Raw genomic sequence first — 21,681 nt, forward strand, 5'->3', positions numbered from 1 at the left:
TCACCGTTCTTGTTTTAAAGCATATTCTAACATTTTTATTCTTCTCACTAGGTCCTTCTTTAAGTTTTCCTGACCTTTCCTTTCTCCTTGTAAAAATGCTATCCGAGCCTGTTTGAGAAAAAAAAAATCAGTAGATCAGTACCTTAATATGATTGCAAAGTTTTTCTTAAAACCTCAAAAATAAAGAAGAAAATGACTACACAATGCTGGTACTCATGAAACATCATCTGCGCTTGCAAGGAAAAGGCTCTATACCCTCAGGTCAGCAACTATATATCATTGAACAGAAAGTGAACATCAAACCAAATGGGGCTATGGGGGACACAGAAAAAAGGTCCAAAAAAAAACTCAGTGTAACTAAAAATCTGCAACCTTGCACGTTCTGCTTAATCAATTGGAGTCCACACTTGTAAAGTTAGTCTTCCATGCTCAGAGAGGCTGTTCAGCTATTTACAGCTGAGCACTTTGTTGAAACTCAGTAACTTTTGGTACAGCAAGAGCACTTTCAACTTCAATTCAGGAATAGAGTGCAATCTAAAGTTCACAAAAGAAAAATCAGTGAATTTCAATTATTCTGTGAAGAACACAACAGCAACTATATGGTGAAACTGCATCTCACTCTCATTAAATTGTGAATTCTGCACTCAAGTGTGTGCAGATACCAGAGGTTTCTGTCAGTTTTATGTATTAATAATGGCAAGCAGAGACAGCCTCAGCATGATCATCACAAATTCAATACAATATAGAGTCAGAGTTATACAGCATGGTCCAACTTGTTCATGCCGACGAGATATCCTAAATTAATCTAGTCCCATCTGCCAGCATTTGGCCAATATCCCTCTAAACGCTTCCTATTCATATACCCATTTGGATGTCTTTTAAATATTCTAATTGTGCCAGTCTCCACCATTTCCTCTGGCAGCTCATTCCATACACACGCCACTCTTTGCATGAAAAAGTTGCCCCTCAGGTCTTTTAAATCTTTCCTCTCTTACTGTTTCTCTCAAAACCATTAACAAGTCGTCATTTCTGATTATTCAAAGGACACTTCTCTCTTTGGCACTGGAAGCTTTTTTAAAATTGATCCCCACCACAGCTGACACACAGATGGCAGGAAATGTAAACACATGCATCCTAAGATCGTTGAGCAGCAAAAGGAGCAAACTGGAGTCCAGTGAAACTTTGTTGGTAGACTACCCAAGCTAAGTCCAGGCCAATCATATTGCTCTTTTCAAAGCTTTCTGATCAATCTTCTGACATCAAATCCACACAACTAGTTTGATATTTCATAGAATGGCAACAGAAATCATTTACTAAAAATGTGAAGAATTCAATTTAACAGTACTACATTATTAGCTATCTGAGCAAAACACTAGGAATGTAGTTTTATATGGCAAACAACAGACACAAAAACTGAAAGACCCCAATTAAAGCTTTCAAACCTAATTCTCTGTTCCACTTCTGACCCAAGTAGCAATAAACCCTTGTAGGAACAAATTACTGCAGATGTTGAAATCTGCACTTTTTTGGTGTTAACTATAGCATAAATGCTGCCCCCTCCACACTTCACTTCAGCCCTAGTGAAGAGTCACCTATACACAAAACGTTAGTTTGCTGTCTCTCCGTGGATGCTGTCTGACCCTCTGTGATCGCCAGCATGTTATTTTCAGTAACAATAAACCCTTTATCGATTGCATATTTATTTAGAATGATTCCAACGGGGAAAGGTATTCTCAAAGCAACGCTACCTGCGTGGTTTACTCATTACTCAAGTTTATTTTTAGAAAATCAAACATTGCAAATGTTTCCAGGTTGTGATCCCACAGGAAGGTATCTCAGGTGTCTCAATGTTCTGCCAGAATATTTAAATCCAGAGAGCAGCGGACAGGAGGCATGGACTCATCGCAAGTGGAATTTCTCATAGAGAAACAGAAAATGACCATCTAGGGGATAATTCCAATATTGGATCACTGTCTGTAAGGTACAATTGAGAATATGATGATGTCCCAAACACCACTATCACCCTCAGGCATGTCCAGTTCCAGGGGCAAAACAGATACAGCAGAGGTGGTAGCTGGTATACTGTCACACGGGAGTTGCCCAGGAGTACTTCACATTGACTTCGAACTCCATGAAATTTCATGGCATGAGGTCAAACATGTTGGTGTCACAAGCATTCAGACGTCCCTCCTCTCTCCTCCCAAACCCAGATTGCAAATCTGTAGTTGTCTGCTTTTTGTTTTGTGAAGCTGGACAACCTCACACAAATGGAACTTATCAGTATTGGGAATTTAAGGAATCAGGAGCAAAATTCCAACGTGGAAGAATGGCTCAGGTGCAGGATTATCAAACTGCTTACTTTAACAAGATGATCAAAGTTTGGAAAAAGGGAGTTGCAGAATTAGTAAACAAACACATTTTCCCCCTCAATGGGCCCTTTGGATGCATTCAATGTGCTCTCCAGAATTTTCTGTCAAAGAATTTCACCCCAAATTAGAGGAATCCCCATTCTGCATTATAATTTAAACCTGAATTGACTGTGAGAATTTCTTGGGAAAGCAACAAATCCAAAGACCCACTCCCATAAATCAGAAGACAAGGACTGATCAGTAGAAAGAGCCATTAATCAATGACTGAAGTGCTTTCCTGAGATGAAAGCTAGAAGTAAACAAGTTGGACACAGACACATCTCTGCGGTCCCAGTAGTAAACCTGTGCGGCCAGCCTTTCATTGATCATAATGTGGTCCGTTATATCCTATTTAGACGGGAAATTATTAAAAACAGATCTGCAAAAGGGCAAGATTTCTCCTCCCACTAATTTATTTGATCAATACCCATAATATCATGGACTGAGACTTGTTTGTGGGCAACAGCATAACTAGAGGGCATTAATACAAGATAGTCATCAAAAATGCCATTTAGGTATTTATGAACTTTAGGAACAGAAGTAGGCCATTCCAAAGCATTTAAATGAGCAAGAGATAAGAGGATGCTCAAGTACAGTACACACACAGGCATGAACTGGTTTGGTTGAAAGGCCAATTTTTGTGCTGCATTACCCATGAGTTTACTTTATACCAAATGATACAAGGTAAAAAGGACTTTGATTCTAGCAAGAGTTGAAACAATATTAAAAAAAATCCAAACTTATAATAAAGTGGAGAAAACCCAAAAACACACAAAGGGATGGTTTGTGTGGGGACTGTTCAAAGGGACAGAGGGAGGAGGAGAAATAGGGAGAAATTAAGGATCAATTCCAGAAAGTAAAGTCTAGGCAGCTGAGGCTGCTTGTGCTAATAGTAGGGTGAAAGGCCTGAGGAGTACAGATTTAGAGTTGGGTCAGTAGTCATGAGCAGGTTACGAATCAAAAAGAGTGACAGCAGATTTTGAATTTAAACAAGAGGATACAAATTTTAAAAATTTGAGATGTAGAAGAACCAGGAACCTATGTAAGTGAGCTGGGGCATTGGAGGATCAGTGCAGGGGACTGAATATTAAGCAATGTTTTAGATAAACTGAAATTTACTGAAAACAGAACAAAGGAAGGAAAATTGTAAATAAACTAAAAAAATTTAAGGCCTTGATATCTCAATGCTCACAGAATATTTGACAAGGGTACTCCAGTAGTTCTATTGCCAAGCACAAGAAACACTGAATATAATGTAAACCACAGTTTTGCATACCAGGTGGGTGCCACAGTACCTCAGATATATAATAGCAAAATACTACATTACCTAAAAGTCAGGAAAAAAAACAACAAAGTGCAGGAATCACTCAGGTCAGGCAGCATATGTGGAGACAGAAACAGAGTTAACATTTCTTCGTAAAATTATGTCCTGAAGAGTCATCAATCTGAAATGTTAACTCTATTTCTCTCCACAGTTACTGCCAGACCACCCAAATTTTCAGAATTTCTTGCCAAAAGACCATGAAAATACTACATTTTTCAGTTAACCAGAAGTTAGAGTAAAAACATCCAGCTGCTTTTTCCTCACTGAACCCAAATTGAATTGGCTGCTTCTGTCAGAAAACACACATGTAACTTAAACCAAAAGAATGTTTTACTCAAGATCCACCCCAAATCACTTTCTCTATTGCAATTTGGCATGCTTTGCAATGGTTCAAACAGATATGCAAACAAATTATTTTACTTTCAACACAACTCTTTGATTCTGCAACCCGAGTAATTTGTATTGCTAACGTTATGTGTGATTGCCCTCACTCCATATTTCATTATAATCTTAGGGTTGGATTATTCATCATCCAAGTATTTTCTACATCAGCTCTGATTTACAAGACAAATGTAGGTCACCTTTTAAGTTTTGACTGTAGTGAGGGTAGAAATTGAGATAGTACTGGCCATAACACTTCTGTCTTCCTTGGACTCCAGGGAGGTGCCAAGAAATTGGAGAATGGCCAACATTACCATTTTACTCAAAGGTGACTAATCCCAGCAATTACAACCAGCTAGTTTAACATCCATTGTGGAAAACTTCTGAAACGTGGAAACAATTATTTGGAATAGAATCAGTAGTCACGTAGAAAGAAGTAAGTGTCAGCATGGATTTCTAAAGGCAAAATCATGTTTAATTAAGTTGCTGAATTTTTTTTGGAAAGCTAACACTTGTGGTTTATCTGAATTTCCAGAAAATATTTAATACAATGCCTCACAACAGGCCTGTGAGGAAAATTGCAGGTAATGGCAAAAAAAGGGACATTGGTAACATGAATACAAAATTGGCTCAGTCATAGAAAAAGAGAACAATGATCAATGGATACTTTTCAGGCTGGAGGAAGGTTTGTAGTGGAGTTTCCTCAATGGTCAGTATTGGGACCCTTGCTTTTCCTGATATATATTAGTGATCTGTATCTTGATGTGCAAGGTACAATTTCCAAGTTTGCAGATGACACTAAACCTGGAAGAATTGTAAACTGCGAGAAGGATTGTGCTGAACTTCAAAAGGACACGGATAAGTTAGTGGAGTGAGCGGATAAGTGGCAGTTAAGGTTCAGTTCAAAGAAAAGTGAGGCAATGCACTTTGGTTGGAAGAACACTGAAAGGCAAAGTAAAATAGGAGGTACGATTCTAAAGGGAGTACAGGAGCAGAGGGACCTGGTTGTATATGTGCACAGATAAATCATTGAAGATGATCTATGGAACAAGTGGAGACAGCAGTAAATACAGTTACAATAATACAGTTCTCAGTTTTATTAATAGGAGCATAGAGTACCAGAGCAAGGAGTGGATGTTGAATTTGTACGGGACACTTGTTAAACCTCAGCTGAAGTACTGTGTACAGTTCTGGCCACATTATAGGAAAAATAGAAATGCACTGAAGAGAGCATAGAAGTGATTTACTTCAATGGCTCCAGATCTGAGAAACTTGAGCTATGAGGACATATTGAAGAAGATGGGACTGTTCTCCTTGGAGAGAAGGCTGAGGAGGAGATCCTATCAAAGTCATGAGCAAGCTGGACAGAGTACAGAGGGTGAAGCAGTTAATGCTTGTAAAAGAAACAAGATCAAGAGGGCATAGAATTAAAATGATGTATGAACTAAACAAGGGTGAAGTGAGAAAAAGATTTTCTCAGTGAATTGTTCGGATATGGAATGTACTGCCTGGAAATGTGGTGGAGGCAGTTTCAATTAAGGAATCCAAGAGGTGATTGGATTGTTTTTTGGATGGTAATGGTGTGCAGTTAAAAAGGGAAAAGGCAGATAACTGACACTGGATGTTTAAGCTGGACTGGATAACAGAGCAAGCGCACAAACAATGGGCCAAATGGCCTTCTCTTGCACCATAATAACAAATCCAGGCTTTTTCTGAAGAAGGGTCTAGGCCCGAAACGTCAGCTTTCCTGCTCCTCTGATGCTGCTTGGCCTGTGTTCATCCAGCTCTACACCTTGTTATCTCCAGTTCTCCAACATCTGCAGTTCCTACTATCTCTCTCTTTTTATAATTATATTTTTATTTACATCAACATTGATTTTATCAGTTTCTTAACCAGGTGCTTCTATTTATCTACAGGTAAAACTTTGATTCCTAGAAGTTATATTCTAAGACACAAAGCAGGCATTTGCAACACAATACTTGAAAGGCATAGCTTAAACACATAGGTATGACAGCATCTGTGCAAAGACACGATTTTGTGTGTTAAGTCCAATAGAGATCTTAAATGTCATATCTGAATATTTCTAGCATCTTGCCTGCTATAGTGAAATCAATTTCAGTAGGTATGGAAACTGTGATCCAGCTACCTTGCAATTACTGCACACATGATTGATGATGCCGGAAAAGTTACAGAATTTTTCATTAACAGTAGAACAGAGACAGGCTCTGCTGGTTCAAGGGCTTGGACGTTGGAAGTAGGATAGCCAAAGCAAGAGTAAAAAAAAACTATATCACAAAACAGTCTTCTTCCACAATTATAGCAGCAATTTTTATTTCCCTTTCAAATGCAAGCATTCTATACATACCAATCACACTTAATGATGCTGCCATTGGAAAGTTACAGACAAGGTATCAAAAAGTTGGGTTAATTCAAAAACTGTTCAGCTAACAGTGCAGGAAGCAAACAAGCTGCAAAAGAAGATAAACAAACACCTCTTGCACAATATGCTTGAGTTCCACACTACAGATGGTTTAGCAATAACTCAACTAGATCTGCTATCATGGCCACACTAGCTCTTCACAAGCACAAACTGCTGAATTGGACAACTTCCAAAAGCTGGAAGTCTAGTAGGTATGTAAAAAAGTTTGGAGGGGTGGGGGGTGGAAAAGGTGAATCTGCTCATTTTACTTTCAAACGAAAAAATGACATGATGCAATTCTCATCAGATGATCCAATGTACGTTGTTAGGTTTAAGCATTCCAGACTTTAGTAAATTAAAAAGAAAGCTCCAATTCTACAAGGCTCCAAGTTTTGGGCCCAAGGTTTAAGACTTCGAAGTACCTTCAAAAATCCATATTGTGGAAGTTAGTTCTGACCTGACTGTTGCCAGGTGTTGCACAAAGTCAGCAGCCTAGTGTATAAACTACAGAAACTGGACTCGGGCATTTGCAGTGCAGGCAGTCCACAGGTTCCGTTCACAAGTCAATTTGTATGCAAGTCGGAACACAATGTAGAATAATATAAAACAGCTGTTCATAAGTACAGGTAATTTTGCATGTTGGATATTTAAAATTACACGTCCTATTGCAGTGAGTACAAGCGGTCTCAAGTCAGACACTCAGAAATCGGGGCTGCCTGTATTTGATTGATACAACCGATATGAAGGAAGGAAGTCAACCAACACTTTTTTGGATTGTTAAATGGCACACACAGTTACCAACACAGAAATGTGTCCTCTGGAATGCCAAAGGAAGTTTGGTAAAGCCAGTACATAATTATTCAGCAACACTAGCAAAAAGTGCTAAACTGGTTTCCTCATTTTCAATCAGATTATAAATATACAAGGAGCATTAGCACCTAAAAGGTACTAGAAACTTATGTCTAACCAGCTGGCTAAATTGCAACAGTAAAGACAACTGAGGTTCTTTTCAGACTTGTAGACCGTGATGTACTTGTTTTGTGTGTAGCTATGTAAAGCCAAACAAACAATTTCTCTTGCTAAATTGCACTTTCAGACAGGATGACTGAAGCTTTAATTTTTTATATCACAATGAACAATTCAGTGTGAGTTTTGCTATACAATCCTGCATAAGTAGTTACCTCTTAAAAAGTAATCAACAATGATTGAGACAATAGCTTCTTATCAAAACAACTTGAATTTGATATGGTAATTACATTAAATATACAATTAAAAACAATAGTAACAGATATTTTCAAATAAGAGATTAATCTATTTGCTTTAATTGCATACCAGCTCTAAATTTCTGCCTTGCAGTGAAGCATTGGTACTTGCTGGCAATGTTCTGTTCTCAGTTTTATTCTAACTCTTGTTCTTTTCCCTGATATCATATTTGTTGTTAGCTTTCTAACTGGACCTATAATTATCAGGCAAAGAAAGATAATACTTACAAGTCATTCCAATGGAAAACTAATCTGTCAGGAGGGAAAGATGAAATACAACAGCTGATTTAATGCATCTGCTTTCCAAACGCTACATCTCCTCTATAGTCTGAAATCATTCTCTACATTTACACCATCAGCTAAATGAAAACATACATACTCTGTATTTATAAACAATGCAGGAGGGCTAATTTCAAAACTTGGCTCTTTGAACACTCCAGAATAGATGGAGCGGATAAAGCAAGTACGTTGAAAAGCTTCAATCAAACACTTTTTAAACACACATCCTTAGCCTAGTGTTTTAATTTAAATGATTACGATATGTCATCATAAAAATAGTTAAGTTGCCAAGATAGAGATGCATTAATGCCTCAAAGGTTCCCTGGAAAATTTGCATTCAGGAGCTTTATCAGATCGTAACCTATCCACTGTTTATTTTTCTGGTGGACATATTGGAAATTTTACTTATAAATAAGTTATTGTTGGTATAAAGGGTGAAGTAAAGTACTAGTATGTAACACAGCAAAATACGATCAAAACAAAAGTTTCTAACGTTACTGCCCTTGCAAAAGCAGACAAAAAAGGCAGACACTGCCTTTAGTCAGGGTGCAAACATTTACAAAACTGAAACATAAACGTGCTGCAATTCTGTAGCTCTTCTAATGCTTTTGTTCAATATCGTTATCAACTTATAGAATGAAATGTGACATAATGATTCACTACAACTTTTCTTTTGTTGCCGTTTTCATTACCAGCTTGGGTCATATGCGAGGATGGTTTTGTATGGCCAGTCTTCAAATAAATCAATATAAAGCTTAAAATAAGCATTTAAGTAATGCTTGGTCCAAAGTCTCAATAAGGACCTGATCCATCCATAGAAACTGGAGTGAGAGATTCAGCCCCTCAAGCCTGTTCCATCACTGATTTAGATTATCACGGCCTGTGAGGGTGCCAGCCATCTCAAGCATATCCAATACGCTAACTGGTGGCCAAGCACAAACAGCGAGCATATCACCCACCTTCTTCTTCAACCACCACCTTCCCCGTTTCTAGCAGGATGTGCAAATCCAAAACTGAACTGTTTAGTCACCACAAGACCCAAAACTCCACAGTCGAACAAAGTCATTCTCGGTCTCAATAGACTGATCAAGGAGAAATGGGTTCAAATGGGAGCTCTGTACAGCTGTAATCTAACTTTCACCGTCTTGTGCTCCAGCTCATGAAATCAAAGCCAACGTTCCATTTGCTTTTTTAATTACTTCTTGTAAATTTTGTACAGCTTTTGTAAATTTTAGCATTATGATCCATAAATCTCTCTCCATCTACAGTTCCTAGTTTTTCATCCAATCTGCCTTAAGGTCTTAAGCAAATGGCCTTATTTCCCATATTTAACTCCAACTGTCCCAATGCTGTACACTCACTATATCAAAGCCCTTTTCCAAATTTCTGCTCCCATATGTACTGCTTCCTGCATCACCTAAATTAGAGGCAAAATCAAACATGGATATCTGGCTTTGTATACGTTCATCCAAATCATTTATACATATAGGACAGAGGGAGAAAGGAAAGAACCTACACGCCAGTAAACCCGAATTCAGTTTACAGAAAAATGTAATCTGTGCGCTAAATAGGATAGTTTTAAAAGAAATTAAATAAATCAAAACCAGGCATTGTGAGCTAACATCAGCACCAGAACTGTATTTCACCACATTCTATAACTTTATGTCAAAATACATTCTTGCCTATCAATACTGCACCATAGAACTAAAATAAAATTAGTTTAATTAGTATGCGACAACATGCCAGGAGCAGCTCCAGGTATATTTACACAAATGGATAGAAGCAACACACAACAGACTGAACAAAACAATCCCAAATCGAATAAATCAGCCCTGCTACATCCAAACGTGAATGCTGGTAGAGGATTAAAATTAACAGTGAAAGCAGTTCCACAAATATTCCCATTTGGTACACCAGTGCACAATAGGAAGCTGAAGTGGGTGCAATTTTATTCAGTAATTTGATTTACTTCACATGATACCAAAAAATAGTTGGATACACTGATACAGCGATACAGCAAAGGCCATTGTCCTAACAACATCCCACCTATAGTACTGAAGACTTGTGATCGAGAACCAACCATGCCCCTCGCCAAGTTGTTCCAGTCAAGCTGGTCAGCATTATTTCATCTCCCTTTCCAGCATAAAATGGTGTATATACAGCACATATATGGTGCATTTTTTGTTTATGGCTAAAGTGACCAAACTTGAGGGAAAGTTTCTACCGCATCTGCTGTAATTAGAGTGACTACTAGGTGTTGCTGTTGATTATCATGGTAGCACACACTAACAGTGAATGCCCAGACTTTTCTGCGTCATCAGCTGGTGTCTCCTTAGTGCAAGAATCAAATGTTTAGGGCCCAACATCATATTTGCAAACATACTTGAAGTCGAGCCTTGTGCATCCAACTAGTTATCCGATTCCTGTTACCTTGCCATACATAAAATCCTTAGATATGCAACTGCTCTCCATTTGGTCACTACAACTGAGCCAGCAAAGTCAACACTGGTTAATGAGTGCTGACATACTTGGGAGCTTCACCTTTGAGAGGCTGCATTTGAGATTGTTTCCTTCCATGAGATGTCTAGAACCTTCCAGAAACAATGAAGTTGAAAGCTATTAAGCTTCCTTTCTTGATAGCTATGAGTCATCCATGTTTCATTCAAGGCGCTTAGAACAACACACTTCTCCTAAACCACACTCTGATTCAAACAGCTAGTTTGATTCTGCATGAATCATGAAAATTGCATGAAGCAGTCATAATAGTTGCTTTTCTTTATATATATGTTATGCATCAAGAGATAAATTGTCTATCACCCATGGTCGCAAAAATTTCTTGCCAGCAGGGTATTATTTAATGAAATCAAGGCAGAGACGTGACAGCTGTCCAATGACCACAATTTCTTGACACAGACGGAGGGTATACTTCACAGGCATGGAGAAGACAATCCATAAGTCTGCGTGGATAAGTTCCTCTTTGAGTGGTTAGGATAGTATCATCTATATAGAGGAGTTCTCTGATCCAGTACAGCTACAACACTGGTCTCTGCGCAACAAATAAAGATTACACAGGTGTGTCCAATCTTAAAAAAAAGAGACAGGCCAAATCCAGCAAATAACTGCCCTACTTCTCCAAGTCATCAGTTAAGTGATGAAAAAGCTATCAAAAGCTCCAGCAAAAATAACTTACTTGGCAATAACATGCTTATCAAAGCTTAGTTTGGGTTCCACCAAAACTACTGGACTTATGACCCCATTGTAGCCTTGGCACAAACACAATAAAATCTGAATTCAACAGGTGAGTTTGAATGCCCATGATATCAAGTACAACATCAAAGAACCATTATAAAATGGAATCAACATAAGGGGATTCTCCACAAGGTGAAGTCACAGGTGCTTTAAAAGAAAAATTGAAGTTATGATCTGGAGGAAACCAGGATACAGAGCTGTTCCAGGACACACTTTAAAAGATGCAAACTATAGACAGCAATTAGAATGCATGCAAGCTGATTAGTTCATGGAAAGTTTTCTGGGCATCAAGTTGTTGAGAAGGGCTTGTAACTTTACCAAATGAGACCACAGTTATTCAAGATGCACCCACCTTTTCTAGGACAATAGGAATGGATATTAAATAAACACCCTGTCAGTGATGCCAATATCCAATGATACAAGAAACACAGTGCACTTAGGATATCATAATGTGATTAAGCATCTATTGAAAAACATTTATACAGGTTGGCTAAGGGGGCAAGATCATGGCAGGTGGCATACAATATAGAGGAACAGAAGCTTAGCCACTTGCTAGGGACAAAGTGGATTTGTTTTTAAAAATACGAAGAGACTTTGAAATACTTGTATTCAGAATAATTTTGAGTTCCTTTAGATGAACCACAGAACATTAATATACATGTATCACAAGCAATTAGGCAAACAAATGACATGTTAGCCTTTTATTACAAATGCAGTTGAAGTTGTACTGCCATCGTTTTGGGTCTTGATGAGACCATACTTGGAGTATTAAATTTTGTATCTTTCGATGAATATACTTGCTTTAGTGGGAGGCCATGAAGGTTCACCTGACTGGTTCCTGCTCCAAATGGGATTGACAGGGTAGATACTAGAAGAATGTTTCCCTTGGCTGGCAAAATCTGGAACAAGGAATCCCAGTCTCAGGACATGTAGGTCTGAAGAAATTTCTCTGCATCTCAAAGGCTTGTAAAATTTCTACAAAACAACGTAAATATTTGGAATTCTCCATCCCAGCAAATTGTGGATGCACATTCATATAGAATACTCAAATCATAGATGAAGATTTTTGTTTAAGAGAATCTGGACATGTAGAAAAGCATAGCTTAAGTAGGTGCTCATGAGAAAAGAAAGCAGACCTGAAAGACAAAATGAGTTAACACTGCACATATTGTTAATGTTCTTATAATTGAAAATCCAAGAGCCCAAGACACAGGTTAATCATTGGCAAACACCATTAATCATATACTGTTAATTTGCGTCCATTATTCTTACTTCAAATCTTCTGACTTCCTAAGCAATTCACTACTCTAACAGATAAGTTAATTCCAATTCCATGAACTCTTATTTTTATTATCCTTATGTGCAAGTGTTATGTGGAAGTGTCAAGTGCCTCTAGAAATCCATACAACTAACATCCAGATACTTCCTTATCTACCAAATTAGTCACCTCCTGAAAAAAATTCAACTCACTTTGATGTAGCATACCCTTTACAAATCCATTTCTCCCTGATCAATTCACATTTGTTCAGATGCTCAGTTACTCTATCCCAAATACAGCAAGTACCCAACTTAAAGTCAGTCAAATGTTTGGGGCCTGAATTCTCATTTAGGATTGCGAGTTTCTTTGTAAACGGATTTGACTTAGGGCTGAGAGACACAGTCTGAACGAGTTTGGTGCAGCCTCTGCTGTTCACTAACCCTTTCTTTCACTGATCCTTCCTGTTGCTGAACATCCTGCTAGCTGATTCTTTCATTTGCTGCCTCCCACCCCTGAACCCTCACGGTGAGTGAGGAATAGGAGATCAGCAGTAAGAGTAGAGGGTGTGGTGAGCAGCTAAGTTAAAGAACAGAAATTTGAGAAGTAGGATCAGCAAAAGGGAGGGTGTGGGGGTGGCAAAAGACACAAGGCCAGAGGGTGCTTTTGGGGGCCAAAAGGTTGCAAGCCTGGAAGATCAGCCACCTGAGTGAGGGGTAAGAAGTGGCAGAGACCCCAAGCCCAGGAGGACCAATAATGAGTGTGTAGGGAACAGGAGAAACCAGAGAGGTGGCAGTAAAAGGGCAGGCAGGAAGTGCAGTGTGCGGCAAACAAGGGGTTCATGACACAGAATTGACAGAGAATGGGAGTCGATAGAAAATTACCACCTTTCTTTTATATGTTAAAAATAATTTGAGTTATTTCATCCACCAATACATAAAGTCAAAGTGAAGTATTTCAAATTAAAGGTTATAATGTTTTAAGATTTCATTTCTAAAGAAAAAAAGGTCCAGAGAACCTATCTATAGCTTTTATAATAGTTTTAATAAGAAATTCACTTAGTGTTGTTTCACTTAAAGTTGCACTTTTGTAACATATTCTATGGACTTTACACAACTGCCTTTAGGCTAAGAGGATCATAAATTCCTAGTTTCTCTCTTCAACCTTTCTTAAAACTAGCATCATTGAATGCTTTCCAATTCAAAGGGATAATACTGTTCCTTAAAATTAGTTCATGGGATGAGAGCACCATTGACTAGGCCAGCATTTATTATCCATTTCTAATTGAGAAGGTGGAAGTGGAAGTGAGTTGCCTTCTTAAACTGGTGTGGTCCTTGTGGCATACATGTACCCACAGTTCAGGAATAGAGTTGCAAGATTTTCAGCCGTCAACAATGAAGGAAGCGTGATATAATTCCAAATCAGGATGATGCATGGCATGGAGGGAAACATGCAGGAGATGATGCTCCCAAACATCTGCAGCCCTTATTCTTCCAGCAATAGAAAATCTTGTAAGATCATGACTAACAATTTCTTCAGTTCTTTTAAAATCTTATAGTAGGAAGCATGGTGTCCTGGTGATTTAGGCATCTTTAACTTCGTCAGTTGCTATACCACATATTAACATATTTAAATCCAGTTAGTACCTCCCTCTATTTAGTTTCAGTTTTCATTTATCTCAGATTACATTGAAGAGCGACAAAACAAGTGCAGCGACAAGCGAATATAAGTCTATTCCTTTATTTTCAATTGCAATATCTCACAAATCTGTCATTACAGGTTCTTAGAGCTTTTAAGTCACCCTGTTTCCCTTAATATATTTAAAGTCCTAAAGTGCTGATCTTGATAACCCTCGCAAACTGTTTCTTACATTCCCACTTTGTAGCTATTATTTTTATACCCTTATCTGTTCATCACACTTTCCCCAGTCCATGGGATCTTTATTCTTCTCTGCTTTCCAAAAATGTCTGTTTTAATCTTCTATCATCTCTCACTCCTCTACTTCACCATTTTTGTTTCATTACCCATGTGCAGTTCTTGTTCTTTGGGGATATATGGAAGTCTTGCAATACTAAAATCTCCATTGTTCATCATAAGGTCATCCATTAATAGTACCTTAGTTTATAGTAGTTAATTATTGTCTCACCAATCCCACTGTCCCTGGATTAAGTTTACCTAAATTTAAAATCTTGGATCATGATTACTGTCAGCTATCAACTAATTCAGGCTCCTTAGTCAGTTCTAATGCTAACAAAGCTAGTCTAAACTGGAAGCCTCTTCCCTAGTTAGTTCAAGAATATTTTATTTCCGAAAAAACTGTTCAAAATATAGAAATTCACTTTCTTCACACTATTATTCTGTTCTCCATAGTCCATGCAGAGAGAGTTTCTTCCTTATATAATCATCAACTCTGCTGAATGGTACATAATTGTCTTAAACACAAGTTTTTCTCTTAAATAATTACTTGTAGTACAGGATTTAAACATTGCTAAAGGGAGACAAAGTCGAAGCTTTTCATCTTCCGCGTATCAGGACTAGGAAAGAAGAAACAGACTTGAAAGGACACCAATTTATAAAGCATGCAAAAAGACTGCTGATTGTTTGGGCAATGGAGATGCAACAGGAACAGTTCACTGCCAGCCAGGTAGCCTGATTGGTCAGCATGTTGCCATGGGAATGCAGGGACTGGTAGTCATCATTGCACCTTTTACATTAAAGCAACAGAAAGGCGTCATGTATGAATTTCTCTAGCATACCCAAAACAGAGCACCATGTGTTGGATTAATCTTGAATTGGTTTCCAGTGTAATCCTTAGTACAATCCACATTATTTAATAATGTATGTCCAAAGGCAGAGTTGCATTCATCAGTGGACATAATGTTCTAAGGCTTGTATTCCAGCTTGTGCTTACAATCGGCATGTTGCCTGCTGCAAACGATCAATGTTATTGACAAACGACAGGATTGTTTGATATGATCTGCCGGTCATCACAGGGCACTGAAATTCATATCTGTAAAATGTCTTCATGGCTTGATGGCAGCAATGGCTTGATGGCAGCAACCTGTGCAGCAAACACAAGTGGTTTTCTCCACCGAAAAGTAGCAGACAGCTTCACCTGTTGTTCAAATTTTAGACACCTTCCTAATCTTAGGTAGGCTCAGGGAATAAATCTTTGCCTTTCAGAGTGTTATACGACTTTAAAACATACTGCCTTAGAAGCTAATGGATGTGGAGTTAGATATTTTGAAGGCAGAGGTAGACTGATTTCCTTATCAAGGAAGATTCTAAGGTTAGTAGGAGTAGATGTGAATATGGAACTCAAAATACAAAAAAGATCAACCACAATCTTACTGAATGGCAGAGTAGACTCAAGTCAAATGGTCTACTTCAGTCCCTATTTCATAAGGTTGTAAAATTTTCAAGAGTTTTTTGAAAATGGTTATTAGTCTGAAATTAAGAAATGTTTTAACATCAGGAATACACTGCCTGGAAAGATAATTGAGGCAGAAAAACTCACAACCTTTACAAAAGCACTTGAATAAACACTTGAAATGTCCTAAAATTCTAGGCTATGGGCTAAGTGTTGGTAAGTGGGACTAGTGTAGATTTACAAGTTTTTGTCAGGGCAGAATCAACGCACTGACAACTTATTCAATACTGTATGATTCCTTGATTCTATGCTAATTGTTATAAATATCATCTGATTCACTAATGTCTATCAGGGAAGGAAATTTGCCATCTATAACCAGTCTGGTCAACATTGCCTGACAAGAACAGTACTGCTGATTGCATATTATGAACAAACTTTTTAAATCAAGGCCTGAAGTAATACAGTATCTGCTAAACAATCAGCACCAGTTTACTAAATGCAAAGCCTGGTCAGGCCATGTATTAGAGGATCCAGTGAAGACAGGACATTTTCCATTATCAGTGAATTTTCTTTGTGGGCAATGGCACTTGAAATGCCTCTTTTCTTTCCTGTGCTCTCTTTTTAGTGTTGTGTTAATTTGCTCTATCGTACTGTTATCCCTCTCTGATCTACAAAGGCGACTAGCCGAATTCTTAACTATTGCTGGCCACATTTCCTGCTGTGGACCACTTATACACTCTACAGGTGTTGCATGATCCAAGTTTAGATTTCAACAGAGGAGGAAAAATAGATTGATTAAAGAGCGGAAGATAGAATACGAGGCAAGCATGCAGTGAGCATACAAACTGACTGTAAAAGCTCGTATAGGTACATGAAGAGGAAAGGTTTAGCAAAGACAAATGTAAGTCCACTGCAGTCAGAAAGAGAAAAGTTATAAGGGAGAACAAAGAGACAGTAGACCAATTACATACATTTTTGATTCTATCTTCATAAAGGAGGACATAAATAATATCTCAAAAATGTTGGAAAACATAGGGTGTAGAGACAGGAAGGAACAGAAGAAAATCAGAATATGAATTTTAGTGCCAGTGGGATGCCAGGTATGCAGGCTATACCATCACAAGGACTGGTGATCAGATCAAACTGCATATCCATTTGAATCAGAGATAGTAGGAACTGAAGATGCTGGAGAATCCGAGACAACAAGGTGCAGGGCTGGATGAACACAGCAGGCCTGCTTGTTTCCTCTCCACCTATCCTCTCCTCTATCCCTCTTCTATCCGCCTCCCACTCTCTCCCTATTTATTTCAGAACCCCCTTCCCCTCCCCCTTTTCTGATGAAGGGTCTAGGCCCGAAACGTCAGCCTCTCTGCAATATCCATTTGGCTGTTCACAACAAGCAAGTTACCAACCATATCCAACCAACCTGCACTTGGAAGACTCGTAATAGCGTCAAAAAGCAATGTGATTTCACAATTAAAACAATATTGACTGGATAATCCCAAGTGCACAAAAAGTTATATTAACAGCCAATTTAGGATTGTATCCATCAGGTTTGCAATATGGTGCACTTGCATGCACTGGAAGATACATACATTAATACACAGGGCTCGGTTCTTTGCTGATAAGAACACATCCATTCACTGCACCCATTTCAACTCAGTTTGGCTAGTGTCTGAACTTTGGTCAAACTGTTCCTGAACAGCTTCAACACTGGTATTTACTGGGCAATGAGGCAAATTGCCCAGGCATGCCTTTACACAGAATACAGCCCAGTGAATTATCGCCCTATAAGTCCACTCTCAATTATCAGCAATGCTATCGAGCAGCAATTAGGTCATAAAACCTACTCACTGACTTTCGGTTTGGGTTCCCCCAGGGTCATTTAGCTCATGACCCCCTTATACCTTTAGTTCAAACACAGATAAAGAAGCTGAACTCCAGAAGAGGTGAGACTAACTGTCCCTGACATCAAAGTCAGATTTGATAGAGTATGACATCAAGGAGCCCCAGTAAAACTAGAGTCAAAGGGAATCAACGGAAAAGTCTCTGCTGGCTTGATACATACTTAGCACAGAGAAAAATGCCTGCAGTTTTTGGAGGTCAATCATCTCATTACACAATACTCAGTATCATTCATGGCTCCTCAAATATGGAAACAGTCCATGAGAAATACAGCAGGTCCTGGATAATACTCAGGCTTGGGCTAACAAGCGATATTCATACCATACAAGTATCAAGCAATAATCACCTCCAACAAACGAATCTAACTATCACTAACTAACTAACACCTGAAGGAGGACCGAGGCTCCAAAAGCTTGTGTTTTCAAATAAACCTGTTGGACTATAACCTGGTTTCATGTGATTTCTGACTTTGTCCACTCCAGTCCAACAACAGCACCTCCACATCACCACCCGACATGGACATCACTGTCTCTGAATACCCCACTGTTGACATCCTATGCATTATCACTAACAAGAAACTGAACTGGAATTGCCATACAAATACAGTGGCTAAATGAGGCAATCTTACTGAGATTCTAAAGGGGTTTAATAGGGCAGATGCTTATCAGAAAATCTAAAACATAGCGGTATAATCTCATGATAAATGACTCATCATTTAGGAATGAGATGAGGAAAAAATGAGGAGCTCTCTATCCAAGAGGACTGCAGATGCTGCAAGTTCAATACATTTAAGAGTGATGCAGACAGATTTTCTTGTCTCTAGATGTTAAGGGATATGGGGATCAGAAAAGAAAGTTGAGTTGAAATCCATGAATAACAGTGATCATAATGAATGGCAGGAGGAGGTTCATAGGCTATAGGTTTACCCCTACTCCTTACTTAAGGAGTGACAGTACATCTTCTTAACTGACAAGACTTTAAGGACTGGGAAAGTAACACAGCAAGATCTGAGGAGGGTGGCTTAAAGGAAGTACATTCAATGCCAAATCAGATACAGAAAAAGAAAAAGAAAAAGAAAGAGAGAGATAATAAAGGAAGGCTCAAAGATTAAAAAAAAGGACTGAGAATAATAACGTGAGAAGGAATAAAATGTGTAAATTTCAAGCTTTAAAAATGTAGAATCTCTCCTCAAAATACAAATCCTGACAGAGGTTTTACATTTTTAAGAGTTACTTTCCAGTGCTAGAATTATTCATGAGCAATAATTAATAATTATGTTGTTAGAAGTTACCTTTATAAATTACCAGGCCTAAGTGCTGAAAGTTGACAACATCTACTACACTTGTACAGCAATTTCATGATATTCATGTCAATAATGAGCCAAAAAGTGAATGATGTTTTCATAAGGCTAACAGCAGAACACTGCATCTTACAAAGTTTATGCACATGAGCATTTAACTGAAAATTTGCTTTTGCACCTGCTCCATTTATACATCATTAACAGAAAGCCTCATTGGCTTTGCAATTATTTTGATAGCACATTTTGGTCCATCACAATTAAAATTCTACAATTTTTGGCAAACCTACTGTTAATGACAGAAATTCTCCATTGATAACTTGACTCTTAATCTATGAGGGTCAGTGACTTCTGCAAATGAATAGCATTCTTTTTGTTGAAAAAAATGACATCTTGGAATTAATTACAATAACATAAAAAGTGCACCAATGGTTTACCTGCTAGGAATTACTTTTAAAATCAGTACTTTCACCTTCCAAAAAGGACCAATACTTCACACGCATAAACTGTAAAACTTTTAATCTGTTCCTTCTACCATTGTTTTACAGCCAAATAGCTAACCTAAATTAAAGCCCATAATTCAGTGTAATGAAGCAAAGAATTCAGGAATGATAAAAACTCATATGACGAATGCATATAACTGTCAGCAGCATAATAAGTTTCTATCATGGGCCTTAAAAGGGAGTTAGATAAGCACGTGTACAGAACAAAAATTATTGGGCAACAGGGAACTATTGAATGAATAGGAATAACACAGTTGCTCTTACAGGAAATTGGTATAGACGCAAGCTAAATAGCATTCTTCTGTACTGTAACCTTTCTATGATTCCAAGAATGTTAAAAATGCAGTTGAATGTTAAAAATGCAGTTTAATTGAATTATACGTGCACACAAACAAGTACAATCTAACAGAGCAAGTCCTGCAACGCACCATAAAATGCATATCAAGTATTCCAACACTGCTCAGAAATAGTTTAATCTCTGTACATTTTTCAAGATACATACCAACTTTGCCATAGCAGGTCAGCACACAATAAAACGTGATTTTGGTTACTTAAGCCTAAACATAAGTATAAAATTGATGAATGGCATGAACTAGATATGGTAACATTACTTCTGGTTAGAAATCAAGTCAGCAAGTTAGTCTTAAATTACAAATATTAAATTTTAAATATTTACTCTTGATATAGAAATTTCAACTGCAAATCATCATCAAAACCAATACCTAAAGAATGATCACAGTCTTTAATTATCAAGCTTAAAATATGGCAGAAGATGCTATCGACTCATGACTAATACCTCTCTGCATAACTTAATTCCAATTATTGGATAGAAGCAGACTCAAGGAATGCACAAAACAAAGCAAAATGGGTAGTGAGTGAAAAAACTGATTTGAAGCATTTGAATTACAAGTGAAATGTGTACCAAATGCTCCACAAAACTTCCAAAATTCAAATCTTGAACTGAATAATTTCTCAGATTAAACATCAATTCTATTGTTTAAAAAAACAAATCAGTTATTCAATTCAAGCAGAACAGTTGCCTTCATGCCAGATGGTACTGGATTTGAGTCCCATGGATCTTTGTTACTCAAAAAGTACTAGCCACTACTGGTAGGAAGTTTGTTGATTCTCAACAGTTATATCAGATAGCAATGAGGTTGTCCACTTCAGCTCTAGGTAGAAGAGCTGCCTAACTCAGGTACAAGTACAATGAATGTTTAGATGATGATTCAGGATCAAACATAAATGAAACAAAAACAGAAACTGCTGGACAACCTTAGCAGGGCTGGCAGCATCTATGGAGAGAGGGCAGAGTTAACATTTCAGGTCCAGTGAACCTTCTTCAGAACATGTTTTTGAGGTAGTGAGAATGGAGGCTCTCCAGCAATTTCTGATTCTGTTTTAGATTTCCAGCATCTGCAATTGTTCATAAGTGAAGACAATTATAGCCTCCCAACTTGACATTCTGAGGCACCATGAAATTTCTGGAGAGGATAAAAGGGAAGACAAAAAGAAAAAGAAAAAGAAAATCAAAAGGGGGAGCCGGTGAGAAGGCTTTTAAGAAATCTGAGACAGTTAACTTGCAGCAATTTAAAGAGAATAATACATTGAAATTACACTTGCATTTAATAATTTTAAAACAAACACAAGAAACGCAATCAACACCATAAGACACTCTTTCTTCTTTACTATTTCTAAATTAGAATACTTCAAACAAACACCAGTCATCATTAGCTCACTGTTACTCATCTCTGCCATTAGTCATTTTGAAGGCATTCCCTTTATTTCTGACAGTGCCTTTTTTCATCTGTCACCCTCACCACAAATTTGCACAGCAAACAGATGCACATAAATTTCTTAACACTGAACAAAAACTGAAAATAGCATATGTACGGATGACAGGTATAAGCATGTGGGAGGCTGCAGCTCATCGATCTCCACAACACTTTCTCTTCACCCTACCTTCAAAGGCAAAACAACATTCTCCTGACCATTTATTTTACAACTGGTCAAAAGCTAATTATTCTC

General features: G+C 37.9%; 1 protein-coding gene across 1 annotated transcript in view; it reads right to left on the reverse strand.

Moving 5' to 3' along the window:
- The window catches only part of LOC125483777 (striatin-3-like), a 26,672-nt gene continuing 4,991 nt past the window's right edge, over positions 1-21,681 (reverse strand). The window contains exon 2 of the mRNA XM_048600430.1: positions 1-108. Coding sequence (XP_048456387.1) covers positions 1-108 — 108 coding nt within the window. The remainder of the gene's footprint in view (positions 109-21,681) is intronic.

The sequence above is a fragment of the Rhincodon typus genome, chromosome 8, assembly GCF_021869965.1.
Source record: "Rhincodon typus isolate 14 chromosome 8, sRhiTyp1.1, whole genome shotgun sequence".
NCBI lineage: Eukaryota > Metazoa > Chordata > Chondrichthyes > Orectolobiformes > Rhincodontidae > Rhincodon > Rhincodon typus.